The sequence below is a fragment of the Sinohyriopsis cumingii genome, chromosome 17 (genome assembly GCF_028554795.1).
Source record: "Sinohyriopsis cumingii isolate HCF-2022 chromosome 17, ASM2855479v2, whole genome shotgun sequence".
In the NCBI taxonomy this organism is placed as follows: Eukaryota; Metazoa; Mollusca; class Bivalvia; order Unionida; family Unionidae; genus Sinohyriopsis; species Sinohyriopsis cumingii.
Window position 1 is genome coordinate 122,317,703 of NC_142977.1, and position 12,032 is coordinate 122,329,734.

Consider the following 12,032-nt stretch of genomic DNA (forward strand, 5'->3'; position numbering starts at 1 on the left):
GTTGGCATAGGTTCGTCCCACCACGATGGCACGGGCTAAACACATCTGGTCATGAGGGTTGCGAATTCGGACGAGACTCTTTTTGGTGTTGCGAAGGTCGTCCACCAATAACATCTTTTTGCGTCCAATCCCTTGAGGAGGAGAGACGTGGGCCATGTCCAGTGTGGCTTTACCATCGGTGATGTCAAACTGGTCATTAGATTGTTGCACGTGTTGAATCTTGTCCATGACTTTGGAAGCAGTCAATTCTGCAGATGTGCTAAACTCGATCCAAACAGGGGATTTCAAACCGTCGTGTTGTATGGAAAGTCTCAAGCGATCGTCTTCTTTGGGTTGACATTGTCGCTTGAGTGCAGTGAGCAAAGAATCCCACACCCCAGTGATGAACACTTCTGCTTTCTCTAACGGCACTTCAGCCTTGAAATCTTTAAACTTCACCGTGTATTTGTAAGCCGTAGTTCTAAATTTTCTAGAGGAGCGCTTTTCCGTCTCTCGAATGGAATAGTACTTTTCAGGGTTAACTAAGGGTGGTGAACTTGGTTTAGAGGGTTCTGATTCTGGTTCACTCATGTCCTCTTCAAAATCACTGGCATGAATTTGTGCCAAGATTTCAGCCCTGGTACGAGGCGATAGATCACGTTTCTGCCTCTTACTTTCTTCTTCTTTCTTCTCGAACGAATTAGATCGTTTCATCTTGAAAGCAAAAAGTCAAATGACTCAAGTTCAAACACCATGAGCTACTTTATAGTCATAGCAGACCAGCGTATATAAAAGGGTGTGTGTCTTATCCTTTCACTATTCATTTCACTCTCAAGCCGAGCACAACGATGGAAGAGACTAACCAGATGGAACGTTTCGTCAGAGCTTTGCGAGGGGTCATTAGAAAATTCTCTTCAGACCAGCCTACGGACTACTCTCCTTCTTTTCGAGATAAAAGTCAAGATACTTGCTATATCTGTCAGAAGAAAGGGCATTGGTCTTCAGAGTGTCCAGACCGTCAAAAAAGAACAAAAACAGGGACTAAAAAAGACAAAAGTCAAGATACCTGTTATTATTGTAAAGAAAAAGGACATTGGTCTCCAGATTGCCCAAAAAAGAAACAAGAGGAGTCAGAAGAAAAGAAGGATTCTTCAGAAGAAGAGAGGGATTCTTCGGAAGAAGAGAGGGATTCTTCAGAGGAAGAAGAGGAAGAAAAAAGACAATTCTATTTACAAGAGGCAAAGAAACAGGAGAAGAAGGAAAGAAGAAGGGAAGAAAATGAGGAAAAGACGGTGAAGAAATTCAAAAAACAGAGAGACTAAAAAAGGAGAAAGAAGAAGTCAATGAACTTTTTATTAAAGTGTTGTGTTGTGAATTGTGAATTGGATTGTAAAAAATGGATAAAAGAATAAATGAATGATATAAGGTAAGAGTCTTTTAGTTCTGATTTTAAAATAAGAACGTACACTCACGCACTCATACACAGACACGTACTATAAGGGTAAAATGGGTGGGGTTTTTTTGAGTTATTGGCAAATTGAAATTGTATTTCTTTTCGAGAAATGTGGGTGGCCCTGAAAAGGGCCTTTTTCTTTATGGTGAAGGGGTGAGTTTAAGCAATCAACTTTAACTGCCTTAAGCCTTTGCCACGGCCAAGGCCTACTTCTGGACTGCGTAATGTTGATGATGATGATAATGATTGGGTTGAAATCACTAAGGGTGGTACGGTAGGCTTAGTCACAGGGTTGACGTGTTTAGCTCGGGAAGGTCGTATTCTCTTCGGTCGTGATAAAGAAGTCTGATACATTTGTTTCAGACTTCTTAACTCCGCTAAAATGTCCAACAGTACCGTGACCGTTTGATTTTCACCCTCTTGTTTCTTTGCTGCTACTTCTTCTTGCTGCTGTTGCTGTTGTTTTTTTCTTACCTCTTCTTCTTGTTGCTGTTGCTGTAGGAGAAAAGCCTGTTCCGCTTCCTTTTGTCGTTGTATAAATTTCTCCAATTCTTCTTTCTGTCTCTGTCTAAAATTCTCCACTTGCGGTAATGAAGAAGGTAACGAAGGTTCCGGAACAAATTCTTGCGAGGAGAGAAAATCCACAAAATCCCAATTCACCTCTTCTGAAAGTAAGTCCGGGTTCCCTTGGGCGGTATCCCCTGCTGGTGCACCCCATTGGATCGTTTTCTGAGTTTCCGTCATGTTGAATCACTGTCGCATAGATTGACTGCACACAAGCGCTAGCGAATCTATATAGACTACGTGACGTCACAGACTGCTCTCTTCGAATTGGATGCGGGCTGACTGAATTCTGTAACGCGTGTTCGGATTGGTGAATGAACTCAATCCGTTTCAATCCTACCTATGCCTATAAATAAGCGCAGTTCAGTGCATTGATTCGCCTGTTCTCGTCGCTTCAAGATGTGGACCACAGTTGAGTCATCCACCCTTGTGTCTTCCATGATGTTTAGGACAGACATGCTCATGTATGTCCGATCCAAGTGGACCGTTGTCCACAGGACAAACACCAGCCTGTGGATACGTAGGATCTACGTTGAAAGACAAGGATGCCTGAAAAGAGTGCTAATTTACGGGCCAACAGTGAGACGCAGCCTAAGGACAAGAAGAAGACCAATGCGGTGCCCTTTATGTTAATGAATACATTAACATAAACCCAAAGGCCCTTTTCAGGGCCAGCCATATTTCTCGAAAAGAGATAGCCTTTCCATTGCCTACCCCTTTTTTATTTTATTTTATTTTATTTTTTTTAAAAAATCCCATGTTCAATTTCCCTTGACGCTATACAGTCCCACCCTGTTTAAATTCCTTTGACGCTATACAGTCCCAATTCCCATGTTCAATTCCTCTTGAGGCTATATCGTCCCACGATTTTTCTCTGTGTTAAATTCCCATTGAGGCTATATGTTCCCACGATTTTTCTCTATGTTAAATTCCCATTGAGGCTACATGTTCCCACGATTTTTCTCCATGTTAGATTTCCATTGAGGCTATATGTTCCCAAGGGTGTTTTTAATGCTAATTCCCATTGAGCCTATAGTATCCCACTTCACTACTTATAGGAATTTAGATAGGGAAAATAAAGAAGGCAACGGAATATTCTAAAGCCAATACAATATATAGGAATTTAGATTGGGAAAATAATGAAGGCAATTGAATATTCTAAGGCCAATACAAGATATAGGAATTTAGATCGGGAAAATATTGAAGGCAATTGAATATTCTAAAGCCAATACAAGATATAGGAATGTAGATTGGGAAAATAACGATGGCAACTGAATATTCTAAAGCCAATACAAGATATAGGAATTTAGATTGGGAAAATAACGATGGCAACTGAATATTCTAAAGCCAATACAATATATAGGAATTTAGATAGGGAAAATAAAGAAGGCAACGGAATATTCTAAAGCCAATACAATATATAGGAATTTAGATTGGGGAAATAATGAAGGCAATTGAATATTCTAAAGCCAATACAAGATATAGGAATTTAGATTGGGAAAATAACGATAGCAACGGAATATTCTAAAGCCAATACAATATATAGGAATTTAGATAGGGAAAATAATGAAGGCAATGGAATATTCTAAAGCCAATACAAGATATAGGAATTTAGATTGGGAAAATAATGAAGGCAATTGAATATTCTAAAGCCAATACAATATATAGGAATTTAGATTGGGAAAATAATGAAGGCAATTGAATATTCTAAAGCCAATACAATATATAGGAATTTAGATTGGGAAAATATTGAAGGCAGTGGAATATTCTAAAGCCAATACAAGATATCGGAATTTAGATTGGGAAAATATTGAAGGCAATGGAATATTCTAAATCCAATACAAATTAAGTAATTAAGATACTTGTAACATAAAATTTGTCTTCAAATATATTAAAAAAATTGTTGTGATCATTTGACCTTCCACAAATAATAATAATAATAATAATAATAATAATAATAATAATAATAAATGAATTTCAGCATATTTGATCGTCATCTTCTTTCACACATCCAAACATTCTTATACAACGTGAAAATGACTAAGATTTCGTTTACAATACCAGATAATAATAATAATAATGATAATAGGAAGAAGAAAAAGAAGAAGAAGAAGAAGAAGAAGAAGAAAAAGAAGAAGAAGAAGAAGAAGAAATGAATTTCAGCATATTTGATCACCATCTTCACACATCCAAACTTTCTTATCCAACCTGATAATGACTAAGATTTCGTCTACAGTACCAAATAATAATAATAATAATAATAATAATAATAATAATAATATTGTTATTATTACTATTATTATTATTATTATTATTATTAAGCATTCGATGTCAACATATAATAACCACAAAAAAGCATCATGGCTCTTTTCTTATGTTTTGGATGCATTAATACATGTTATAAGTTTGAATGATCTATGGGCAGCCAAATATACAGACAGAGAGACATGCAGAGAAGCAAATCACACACATGCCTTTTTATAAATGTATTGGTTTAACGACACGTCAGCACAAAATGGGTTATACAGTTCATATCGAAAGTGATGTTCTACAACAAATAAAGATAAAGAATTGCAAGAAAATAACTTTTCGAAGACAAATCTTTCCTAATTAACGTAATTATATATTAAAACAATCAAAAAGACAAAGGGTATATATGTTTAAATTCTTTAAATGGTATATACAATAGAAAACAATGATAAAAGAATACAAAATCATTGCAACATAGGATCAAAACTATTGTTTATATCAACCACAATTTCTCAAAAGATCAAATATTTTATATGACATGATATTAGGAAAATGTTTCTTTTTGTTGTTTTAAAATTGAGTTCACATAAAAAACGTTACTGAATACAGGCAAGGTTTTCATTATGGTCGAGGTTTCCACCTTCATATGATATGCACTGGTCTAGTAGGTGTCATGTACGCGAGTGACACAATACCAAATTATCCCTGCATTCATACGTTCATATGAAAGAATAAATATCGATTTTTTTATATATATATCTCTTAATCTATGACTACCGTCATTGGGGCCACTTCTTATGATTGGATATAGTTCAAACGTCCTTTAATTACGCAGTGAATAAATCTGAATACTTTAAGTTCACAAGTAATTGGGATCACGTGCGTAAATAAATAAAAACTTCTTGCAAGTGCACCCCACGATTCTAAAATATACACTCAACCAATCGCTACGCTGATCTAGAGGATGGAGACGCTTGTTTATTCAAATGAGGTTACATGAGAATGGGAAGTGAATACACAAGGACCTTCGTTATTTAATCCGCCGTTTCTGATTTTATGTCTGCTTTCCGTGGTTAGGTCTGGGTTGATGATACAATACCAGCGTAAGTATTGAGCTCTCAGATTTACCACGCTGTATAAATTCATTTCACATGGACTAAATGTTCACTGATTTAACACTTACTGTTCTTTATATACAATTTATATGGTGAAGTACATTCATTTTTGTCTCCCAAACATCATTTACTTTTGATGAATAAGCTTTTCATGTTTTTGCTGTTTCTTCAATTAATTGAAGTACTAGTTGTAAGATTCAGTAAATAATGTTACTTAAATTCCACCGTTTGAGAAATTTCAGCTAGAAAAATATGCTAACTGTATTGAAAGTTCGACAAGACCTTTAAAGAACAGATTTATAAGTTTTGGTAAGTGTGATATCGTTGTTACTAATGATATTGCTAAATGTTCCGAGATTACTTGATACGCTCCTCAATTTATGCTGGAAATGCGGTCAGATGTGATTTTGGCTTTTTTTTATTGCATTTAAGACACTCTTATATATTTAGAAAACAATATATAATCTTTATAAACATGCTTGAATTATGTATGCTATGATTAGTTTCTTTACCCAATCTTCACTACTTCTCTTCAAAGCATTCAATCGAAACAAGTCAGACGATCTGGCCAGTTTTTATTACATGTCATGAATGAAATTATCAAACCTCTTGAATTCAGAAACTAAACAAAGTAATATCCTTACTGCATACAATATATTTCAGAATAAAATAATGGACAATTATTCTGGTTCTGGCATATCGTTGTCTATAACTCTGATAATTTTATTGACGACACAATTCTCAAAGCCACCCCAGCCCACCCACCCCATTACATTAATCGATCCATTGCTTAAATGAAAATATGTTTGATGGACATTATTTATGGTTTTTGGAAAACTAAAAGAGTGAGATGCAATACAACACATAAACCGCAACATGGCCTTGCTTCCAGGGTTAATAATATATCGCACCATTCAGAGTAATTGCAAATATTTAATAATATCGCTAGTAAACGACAATCGACATAAAAAAACAATGAAAACACCAATGAAAACACCTTTTAATGGTACGATCTGACTTCCATCAATTGCGACAATTAGGAATTAGTGCACGATACGTGGAAAATTAGATTTTAGGTTCACTTTTTGTATATCCAAGACACATAGTGTGTTAGTAATTGTGATAGTCACAACGTTGTTGTTAGACTGGTTTGTGGTTTTGTGTGTTTAACGCCATTTTCCAGCACCTGATAGGATATATATTGCGGCCAATTTACATCTGGTGGAGGAAGAATCCGTGAATCACCGGAAAGAACTACTAATCCAAGGGAAGCTACTCTCAAGCTTACTCACACACCAACATATTCGATCCGGACACTCGAACTCATTTAGATAGAGTCGAAATGTCAATGATCGATAAAAAGCTCGTTTGACTACTTGTTCATCCGGAGGACACCATTTATTACAATGCCAATTTGGCGACCGTAGTAACCATATAGTTTTGTAAGCAACACCCTTTCTAGAAAGAAAAAAGAACTAAGAAGAAAAAAGATACATCTTTTCTAAAAAATATTTCTGCACGTAACTGAACGTTGAACACTGTAATTATTTTATCTGCAACCTTAATGATTATCACCGGCATAGTAGACAGATCACACGACTGAGATGGCCTACTAGGTAAGTGAAAATTAGGGCTGAATGATCAAAATAAACTAAAACAGCTCATACCAAATAAGCGTAATCAATATACCTGGCGAAATATAACATCACTTTTATGTCTAGATGCATACTGTATACATCGTAATATATGTACTTCCGTTGTAAATGCTAAGGAAGTGTGCAATTATTGAACTCTTCGTTTCATTTTCCATCCAACTCTCACAATCATAGACCTGTCACTTTAACTGCATCATCAATTTCATTTGAATAGGAAACTTGTTTATCAATTTCAGTTGAAGAAGATAGTTCCGAATTCTGGATCGGAGCCTCATCGAACGCGAATGCGCTGTACTGGATAACAGGTGACGCTGTCGTCAATAGTAGATGGCCTCCAGGTGTCGGCAACGGTATCCATGGTTACGGCTGTTTGGCTCTCGGTACCCATTTCAGTTTTATGTGGACTGAACTATATTGTTCCAGCTCTGCTTCCTTTATTTGTGAAGAGGGGTATGAATACGCTCTCTATCCTTCTCTTTCAATAAAGCATCTCTCTCTCTTTGAATGAAACGAAAACTTAGCCAGCATCAACAAACTTGTCATCGGATATAGACAAAGATCGTTTGAAATTTAATCGCACAGGATGTGTTTCGCTAAGTTTAATCTAGGCACCCCTAGTAGTTACAATTAATTACAAAGTATGGTTTAAAATCACATCGCCTAAGACAAGGTGTACTGACCAAAAATGGCTGCATCAATCTTAAACGTCTTTTGAGGAGTATTATGCCATGGACGACTATTGAACGTTGAAGCTTTCCGGTCTTTGTGGCTACCAGAAACTTTTTAAAATTCAACTCCTTTATCTATAGAGATCATGCACAGTTCGCTTTGTTAAAGGTTTGAAACCAAGAGCAAGACAACAGAGCAGTACGTGCGATACATGCCCTGGTAAAGTCAGCAGCAGTACAATGTATTTGCTGCATGCCTTGACTAAATAAATATGAAGAAAACATTTGTTCAGCATAAATGTATTTTGTTTTTGTTTCTGAGAAGAGCTCGGCTATTGTGATATTTTACAAGCGCAGGCATGTGTTCAGAAGGAATGCACGAGTTATTATCTCCAGATATAGGTGAATAGAAGAATCGCATAAAGTTACAAAAAGAATGATTTCCATTCAATAAGATATCTTTATTGTGAAGTGTCTTGCCAGAAAAAGCAGGCAAATAAGATCCTAACTCCGTTCAATGCAAATTTATAATAATTAAAAATACAAAAAAGCCGAGAACATATAAGTTTGCTTTTCATTTGTTGCAATTAGTGTACATGGTAGAATTCGACGGCCGAAACGGTTTACTCGTGGGGTGCACTAACGAATCGGAAACGAAATCGCTACGTCCTTTTCATGGATTCATCAGATCTATTAAAAATATTAATTGTATTTAAAATTCAAGAAATAATAATGGCATTGTTAGATTACTCGACCTTACTGGCTGTCAGATTGGTTCTCTTTGTCTGTCTGTCTGTCTCTCTCGCATAAAGAAGATAATATGCGGACGTGAAGTGAGAGAAAAAAAAAAGAAAACTGAACTTGCATCAAGTAACCAACAAGAACCTGGGACTTTATAACGGCTAGGTGTAAGCGTTCCATGTGACTTTAATACAGTGTTCACAGTACCAGTGATAGTTTATAACGGCTAGGTGTAAGCGTTCCATGTGACTTTAATACAGTGTTCGCAGTGCCAATGATTATTTATAACGGCTAGGTCTAAGCGTTCCATGTGACCTTAATACAGTGTTCACAGTACCAGTGGTAGTTTATAACGGCTAGATGTAAGCGTTCCGTGTGACTTTAATACAGTGTTCGCAGTACCAATGCTTATTTATAACGGCTAGGTGTAAGCGTTCATTGTGACTTTAATACAGTGTTCGCAGTACCAATGCTTATTTATAACGGCTAGGTGTAAGCGTTCATTGTGACTTTAATACAGTGTTCGCAGTACCAATGATTATTTATAACGGCTAGGTGTAAGCGTTCCATGTGACTTTAATACAGTGTTCGCAGTACCAATGATTATTTATAACGGCTAGGTGTAAGCGTTCCATTTGACTTTAATACAGTGTTCGCAGTACCAATGCTTATTTATAACGGCTAGGTGTAAGCGTTCCATGTGACCTTAATACAGTGTTCACAGTAACAGTGATAGTTTATAACGGCTAGATGTAAGCGTTCCGTGTGACTTTAATACAGTGTTCGCAGTACCAATGCTTATTTATAACGGCTAGGTGTAAGCGTTCCATGTGACTTTAATACAGTGTTCACAGTACCAGTGATTGTTTATGACGGCTAGGTGTAAGCGTTCCGTGTGACTTTAATACAGCATTCGCAGTATCAATGATCATTTATGACGGCTAGGTGTAAGCGTTCCGTGTGACTTTAATACAGTGTTCACAGTACCAGTGATAGTTTATGACGGCTAGGTGTAAGCGTTCCATGTGACTTTAATACAGTGTTCGCAGTACCAGTGATAATTTATAACGGCTAGCTGTAAACGTTCCATGTGACTTTAATACAGTGTTTGCAGTACCAATGATTATTTATAACGGCTAGGTGTAAGCGTTCCATTTGACTTTAATACAGTGTTCGCAGTGCCAATGATTATTTATAACGGCTAGGTCTAAGCGTTCCATGTGACCTTAATACAGTGTTCACAGTACCAGTGGTAGTTTATAACGGCTAGATGTAAGCGTTCCGTGTGACTTTAATACAGTGTTCGCAGTACCAATGCTTATTTATAACGGCTAGGTGTAAGCGTTCCATGTGACTTTAATACAGTGTTCACAGTACCAATGATTGTTTATGACGGTTAGGTGTAAGCGTTCCATGTGACTTTAATACAGTGTTTGCAGTACCAATGATTATTTATAACGGCTAGGTGTAAGCGTTCCATGTGACTTTAATACAGTGTTCGCAATACCAATGATTATTTATAACGGCTAGGTGTAAGCGTTCCATGTGAATTTAATAGTGATACAAAGTTGCAATATTATATCAAGATTTGTATGGTACATTCATATGTCAGGAGGAATAGAATCAGTGTAATTTATTCAATGTTTTATTTATGTTTATTTTTTACCTCTTGTTTTGTGAAACCCATTAGTAAGGGCCTTAAAACATATTAGTTAATATTAAAATGTACAATGGCCGGTCTATCTTCCCTCAACCATTCTATATCATTGTATGGGTTGGTAAGGCAGCAGACAAATCGACAAATAAAGAAAGATAGGGATGGACAATGAATAAATGCTTTTATGATGAATCTCTCCAACTCCACCACCACAATCTCTCTCTCCCTCCCTTCCCCCCCCCCCCTCTCTGGACCTATGTAGAAAAATACCAACGTAAATCCGTTAAAAACCGAGCTTGGCGGATTAACGTCTGTGTCAGCGACGATGTCTTTGGACGAATGAATGATGAAAAAATGTAGTGACATGAAGCAAGGGAAACGGGAAAGTTAGAAACATATGATAGGAAAATTAACTAAAGTATAGTAATGATTTAAATGAACTTTAAATCATTTAAGTGTTTGCATCACCGGTTCCTCATTTCGCTTAGTTTATATTTCCAACTCTCTTAAATATCATAGCCGCTAGTTGAAAGCCAGAACGTTCAGTGTTTCAGTAGTCAACCTGCTGTGTTTGTAGTGCTGTACTGTTTCCATTCAAACCATCTTGTTTAAATTATAATTGTGTCTTATATTCATTTAATCAATATAAACGAAAATAGAAGTTCGAAAAGAAAAGGAAGTAACTTATCAATTTGTACATGACTCACTGGACAAGGTTGTGCAGATTTCATTCGTTCCGTCAAAACACAGTTGCTTATAGTTCAGTCGTAAATTATTTGGAAATGCAAGTATGTGTATTTGTATGTGATATAAATAAAATATAGGTATGGCATGTACGCCGTATCTTTGATATATCACTCGTTGTATAAATTATTCATTGAAATTAAACTCGGAAAGCCTCGTTTTATGTTAATGAAAAATTTATACATCTTGTGGTTTATCAATGTTATAGCGTACACACACAAACACTATATATATATATATATATATATATATATATATATATATATATATATATATATATATATATATATATATATATATATATATATATATATATATATAATAATAATAATAATAATAATAATAAAATGAGTTTTAATCTCTTCAGGGTAAGCATTCCTAGGAATATATTTGTAGGAATAGTTAGCGTATGAAAAATTTCCAATCGAAATGGGTAGGCATCATTTGAAGTATATCGTTCATGGAAAATTAAAACCTTTGTTTTTCTTTCAGAGTCGATCCCATAGAATCGTTACTTGGATAGACAGCAACTGGCCATGTTGATAATGTTGACAGCTTGCTCTAACATCAGACCAGTTCCGAAAATGATCACGTGATATTCATTCATTATATGATGTAGATTTCTGTATTAATAAAATGTTCTGTTTGCTACAATTTGTCATTTTAGAGTACTATTAAGGGACAACAATATCAAGAGTCAACATGAGCCATAAAAGGACGAGGAAGACACCAAACAACAGTTGATATTACATTATTATGCGAACTCTTTTGTTCAATTCATATTGGCCTGGATAACAATACTTTACAAACAAATTTACATTAGACAGTACGTGTTGTTTAATTATTTATACATTATTTGACGCGTGAAGTGGGTTGCTGCCACGACTATATCAAGGGTTCACTGGGAAAAGAGAACTCAGGTGATAGTTAATCATAATTCTTCTTAATTGTTCGTTTCGTTCCTTTTTCATGATGGCATTTTGAAGAAGCTGGTTGGTAGGTTTTCAACGGTACTTTCAGCAATTTATTTTGAGAGAAGAGCTATTTTAAAGAGGTTGCTTTGGTTGGTTGGTTGGTTGGTTGGTTTCTAACATTACTTTCAACACTTTCTTGAGACAGAAAGTTATGTTGAAGATGTTGGTTGGTAGGTTTTTAAAGGTACTTTCAGTACTTTATTTGGACAGAATGGTTATGTTGAAGATGTTG

The 12,032-nt window shown here is 35.8% G+C and overlaps 1 protein-coding gene across 2 annotated transcripts in view; it reads left to right on the plus strand.

Annotated features, from left to right (window-relative positions):
• LOC149779790 (brevican core protein-like) overlaps positions 1 to 11,480 on the plus strand; it is a 68,318-nt gene extending 56,838 nt beyond the window's left edge. For both annotated transcript variants that reach the window (XM_089940661.1, XM_089940662.1), the window contains exons 7-8: positions 7,253 to 7,466; positions 11,319 to 11,480. In XM_089940661.1, the coding sequence (XP_089796787.1) occupies positions 7,253 to 7,466; positions 11,319 to 11,349 (245 nt within the window). In that variant the 3' untranslated portion in view covers positions 11,350 to 11,480. The remainder of the gene's footprint in view (positions 1 to 7,252; positions 7,467 to 11,318) is intronic.
• Positions 11,481 to 12,032: the final 552 nt, after the last annotated feature.